Source organism: Pinus tabuliformis, chromosome 2_2, assembly GCF_031772625.1.
Source record: "Pinus tabuliformis cultivar Carrire ecotype Pingquan chromosome 2_2, CPIR1, whole genome shotgun sequence".
NCBI lineage: Eukaryota > Viridiplantae > Streptophyta > Pinopsida > Pinales > Pinaceae > Pinus > Pinus tabuliformis.
Window position 1 is genome coordinate 342,641,145 of NC_142300.1, and position 5,622 is coordinate 342,646,766.

The window sequence follows — 5,622 nt, forward strand, 5'->3', positions numbered from 1 at the left end:
TTGAAAACAAGTTAGCAATTCTTTTGGCAGCTTTATACGGTTCAGTTTACAATCCCCTGCCACACTTCTCAGAGTACCAAGATAATTTATATGTTCTCTTTTTTGTTTTAACTGTCTTCTGTGTCTGTTGATGTATGACTAAATATAATAATATAGTTGAACTACTCATATTTTAATGTTCTCATGTAGTTTTTACTACACGATAGAGTTGAGGTCTCTCGGGTTTCCTCGTAATCTTACCCTTGGTAGTCTACCGACATCTTTGAGGTCTGTTCATAGGTTCCAACCAAATCATGTTACAAACCACACATGATCAGAGTGACATGTGGACTAGCTGAAGAGGAAACCAGAGCAGGGTACTTCCTAACTATTATTCTACCCCGGATTCAGAGGAGCAGCCAGGATTTTATCCATAGTTTCTTTCCTTTCAACTTTAGATGGGATCTCACCTCAACCTTCTGCCTTGGTGGTCAATCAACATCTTTGACGCCTGTTCGGGGTTGTGCCATATTAGGTTACAGATCATACATAATCAGACCGAGTTATGGACCAGCTCCAAACAGATCCAGAGTATGGCGCCTTCCACCCATTAGGGGTAAATCAGCTCCAGACTGATCCAGAGTATGACACCTTCCACCTATTAGACTAGGCCATACATAATCAGAGCGAGTTATGGACCAGCTCCAGACAGATACTTTGCAGATCCAAAGTATGGTACCTTCCACCCATTAGGGGTAAACTAGCTCCAGACAGATCCATAGTATGGCACCTTCCACCCATTAGGGGTAAACCAGCTCCAGACTGATCCAGAGTATGGCACCTTCCACCCATTAGGGGTAAACCAGCTCCAGACTGATCCAGAGTATGGCACCTTCCACCCATTAGGGCTAAACCAGCTCCAGACTGATCCAGAGTATGGCACCTTCCACCAATTAGACTAGCCCTACATTCAGCAGAGCAGAGATAATATTTTCAAGAGTTTCCTTACTTGGACATTAGATGATAGGAGAGTCGAGCATCATCATTCCTATGCCTCCCATAGGATCACACAACTGGATCCTTTCTTAAGCTTTTGGCAATTCCAACAGTGATCCAATAGCCTGGTTCCCACCACCATTGACATCATCCCATCCCTCTCTCCAGACTTTTAGTGTAGACACTCTGTTGTATCCCTACATTTATGCTACTATTAGATAGTTTGATAGTTTTTTTTTCTGCTTTGTGCAGACTATCATTGTGTGTGATATATATATATAAAATATCAGTTAGGTTGAGTTCAAGTCAGGGTCACTTTCAATGTTCGATGGAAGAATGGTTTATCCAATTGCAGGATGTTGTCACTAGGATTATGCACGGCTTGGATTAGCTAGGTGTATCTCGCAATTGACTTTTTCCCCCACATTCAGCAGAGTAGAGATGATATTATCAAAAGTTCATTAGATAAGAAAGCAGAGCATCCTCATTCGGGTGCCTCACATAGTATATCATACAATTGGATCCTTTCATGAGCTTGACAATTCCAACAATGAGCCAATAGCTTGCCCCCCCCCGCCCCTCCTCATCAGGGTTAGAGGACATTGACATCATCCCATCACTCTCTTTTGCTTAGCACCAAGCTTTCTAGATTACCAGTATAGACTCTCCAATTGTATCTCTATGTTTATGCTACTTTTAGATTTCCAGTGCATTATATATATATATATATATATATATATATATATATATATATATATATATATATATATATATATATATATATATATATATATATATATATATATATATATATATATATATATATCTATATATATATATATATATATATATATATATATATATATATATATATATATATATATATATATATAGATATATATATAATCAGTTAAACTGTGTTTAGGTTGAGATCAGCTCCAATGGTTGATGGAAGAATGATTTGTCTAATTGTAGGATGTTGTCAATAGGTTTGTGCAAGGCTCTGTCTCACTAAGTGCCTTACGGAATAATTTTTACCCTTCACAAGTGGCTCCCACTCTCAACCCCTCTCCATTAAATCGACCCCTCTCCATTAAATTTGAACATGACATTTCATGAATTAAATCCAACACAAACTACTTGATCCACACTAGATAGGTTTATTCTATTGTTAAATTTGAAAATGACATTTTATGGGCTAAATCCGACACAAACTGCTTGATCCACACTTGATAGGTTTATTCTATTGATATATATATATATATATATATATATATATATATATATATATATATATATATATATATATATATATTTGTTTTGGTTACACTTAAACTACACAATTGTCATTGTTATATTTTTTTAACTTTATTTTTTCTCACTTTAGGAGTTACTTTTAAAACAACGCATTTTATTTATTCTATTGTTGTATATATATTTTTGTTTTGGTTACACTTTAACTACACAATTGTCATTGTTATATTTTTTAACTTTATTTTTCTCACTTTAGGAGTTACTTTTAAAAAAACGCATTTTATTTATATTGGATATATTTTTTAATTCCATTGATTTGTTTGTATCATCATTGGTTGAAGATCAGTGAAAGTAATGTGGTGTCCATGGCAGAAGATGAGCTAATGCGCATTCTCATATTGATGCGAAACTTTGTGCCTGGATATAAGCAAATTGTTGAGGGTGATTGGAAAGTGGCAGCAATTTCTTACAGGTCATATGATCTAGAAGGGAAAACTATTGGTTCTATTGGTGCAGGGCGTATTGGCAAAGAACTACTTAAGCGTTTGAAGGTATTCATTCTTAGGATCTAGTACTACTTCATGATGTTGCAAACTTCTTTTCAAAAATCAGTGCTCCATAATTCTTACGCATGCATGTTGTTTGTTTCAAAATTTCAATCTAATAATAATAAACATTACATGATGTTGAATTGAATTGCGTTCCTTTGTACAACCCTTCAATTGTAAGCTTCTTTACCACGACCGTCTTTCTATTGGACCCGAATTGGAAAAGGAAACTGGAGCAACATTGGAGACAAATCTTGACGAAATGCTACCTAAATGTGATGTACTTGTCATTAATATGCCTCTTTCTGACAAAACTAGGTGCGCCTTATCCCAATTTCATAAATAATCTCTCCCATTATTCACTCAAACATCAATAGCACCTATATATTTTGTACAACTTGTGAACAAAAACCTAATTATTGTTTCTCTTGCCCTTTCCTTTTGGTTACATTAGGGGAATGTTTAACAAGGAAGGTGTTCTCTACCAAGCCTAGCTTTTCTCTCAGAATCTTAACATCCCCTTTGCAAAGGGTTTCATTAGAATGACAACAACCCGCATTTAAAGCATTTCTCCACCCATCCTAATTAGAAATACAATTTTGGGTTCTCTACTAATTTTCTCCACACCCATTTAATCTAACAATGGACATAGAGCATGTATATTTATACTTGTGTGTTGGAAATACCATTTTATACTTTAATGTTTATTATTTTTGTTTTATTGTTATTACTTGAATTTCTTCTTAACAAGTGGTTGTGTTTCTTTTGGTTTTAGTGAAAGTATGGGCTCCAATGTTGGCTCTCTTATTATGGAGTATAATTCATCTTTGAGAATTTTTCAATTATTAAAGTAGGTTAGTCAATTGCTTAAAATATTAAATTTATTTCAAAAAGTTTTTGTTACTTTATAGGTTATACACTGGCTTGAAATATTAAACTTATTTCAAAATGTTTTTGTTACTTTATAGATAAGGCGTAGATTTCTTGGCTCTATGATGAAAATAATGAAGGGAAAATACATGTTAATATGTTACTTGTGCTCTTTGACTGAAAAATACACGGTGAGAGAAAAATGTATATTATGCTAATTGAGGAATGTTTTTCACTTGTCGAACTTATAGTATTGAATTTAACACACTAACACTTTACAACAATGAACTAACAATATTCATGATGAAAATAGCAATACGGAAGATTTATCTGCATAATGAAAAAGGCAATATGGAAGATTCCGATCACATTCCAAGGCATTTCTTAAAATGTGGATGTGACAAAAGGTTGTTGTGGAAGTTGTTGTTTGTATATGGAAAATTTCTTGATCATTGTGTATAATCCTAATGTTGATAGATATGTCTACTAAATGCTTCCAGTTAATGGGGCATTGATTTGAGCATTCAATATATTTTTATTCTTTATCAAAGTATTCTTTTGTTGTATTTGTATTTTTCAATTTATGCCTTACGGCGTTTCCTTTGCAACATCTGGTGCAAATGCTAGTATATCTTACCTCATTTTATGGTTAACATTGTATAACAAAAACATGCGTTGTGTTATGTAATTAATACTAACATGTAATATTGATTTTTTTTGTCAGAATGCTATAGGTAATGATTGCCAAGACGATGATCCAAATTATGTTCAACATATATCAGGAGATGATGAGGATGAGGATGAGGATGATGGTGGTGAAGGAGGAGATGATGATGATAGTTGCGGTGTTGGTGATGATGTGGATCAGAGTAATGAGGATGGTCAAGATGATCATGAGGATGATCTTGGTGGTGGTAGCTAGGCATGCACATGCATTGTTTTTTATGAAGAAATTATTGTGTAGAATGACATTGTTATGTTTAGATGGGTGTTGTGAATTTACCCTATATCAATGAGACATTTTGATTTTGTAATCATACGATGAGTTTGATTTATGTATGTTGTTAATTTATCGTAGAATAACGATATTCATGAAATATTTTGATTTGTTAATCATATTTGAATTTTACTTGTTTTGATTAAAAATAATACTAATTTTATTAGTATTATGTTGCTATTTTATACATGTTTTGAAAATTGTTAATGACACATTGTTATTTTTTTGGATGGATGTTGTCAATTTCTCTTAAATTTCTTTACAAATGATTTTGAATTGTGATATCTGCTTTAATGATATTTAGAAACTATCATATATTTCACTATGAATCTATAAAGGGGGTCATATATGTAAAGAAAAATATACTCTATATAAGAAGTCAAATGCGGATGTAACCATGGATGCAAAATTGAAAGTAAAATTGGATGTTAAACTAGGAATTAATACAAAATGCAAACAATTGACATACAAAGTGTTTTAAATTAGAAGTGAAAAATTGTGCAATAGTTGACACAAAGAAGGGAACAAAACATGGCATACAAAAGGATATCAAATTGGGCAAAAACAAGGACACATAAATGGGCACCAAATTAGATGCAAAAAAAGACAACAACTAGATGTAAAATAAGATGCAAAGTTAAGCGTTAAAAAGAAGCAAAAAAAGTTACAAATTAATATGCCAAATGATGATGCAAATAATGGTGTAAATTTGGGATGCAAACTTGGGTGCAAAAAAGGAAAAAAAAAAGATGTAAGAAAAGACATAAAACAAGATGCAAAATGGGGCTGAAAAAAGGTGAAACCAAGGATGCCATATTGGATGTAAAAAATGATTCCTAATCACATGCAAATTTAGGCTCGAACTCAGACACAAAATTATATGCAAATGTGGACACAAAATGAGGCAAAAAAAGATGCAAATTTGGATGGTGAAAACGATGTAAAACTAGACACCAAAAAAATGCAAAATTGGATGAA

At 33.1% G+C, this 5,622-nt stretch overlaps 1 protein-coding gene across 1 annotated transcript; it reads left to right on the forward strand.

Annotated features, from left to right (window-relative positions):
* The first annotated feature begins 2,601 nt into the window (after positions 1 to 2,601).
* Positions 2,602 to 4,680, forward strand: LOC149192672 (formate dehydrogenase 1, mitochondrial-like). Its single transcript, XM_089406440.1, has 2 exons — positions 2,602 to 2,780; positions 4,372 to 4,680. The coding sequence occupies exons 1-2, from the start codon at positions 2,613 to 2,615 to the stop codon at positions 4,567 to 4,569; spliced, it is 366 nt and encodes a 121-aa protein (XP_089262566.1). The 5' UTR covers positions 2,602 to 2,612; the 3' UTR covers positions 4,570 to 4,680.
* The last annotated feature ends 942 nt before the right edge of the window (positions 4,681 to 5,622 follow it).

Coding starts and splice junctions, on each gene's coding strand:
- LOC149192672 (XM_089406440.1), top strand. CDS start 2,613: ATGCGCATTCTCATATTGATGCGAAACTTTGTGCCTGGATATAAGCAA. Junction 2,781..4,371: donor AACTACTTAAGCGTTTGAAG/GTATTCATTCTT, acceptor TTTTTTTGTCAG/AATGCTATAGGTAATGATTG.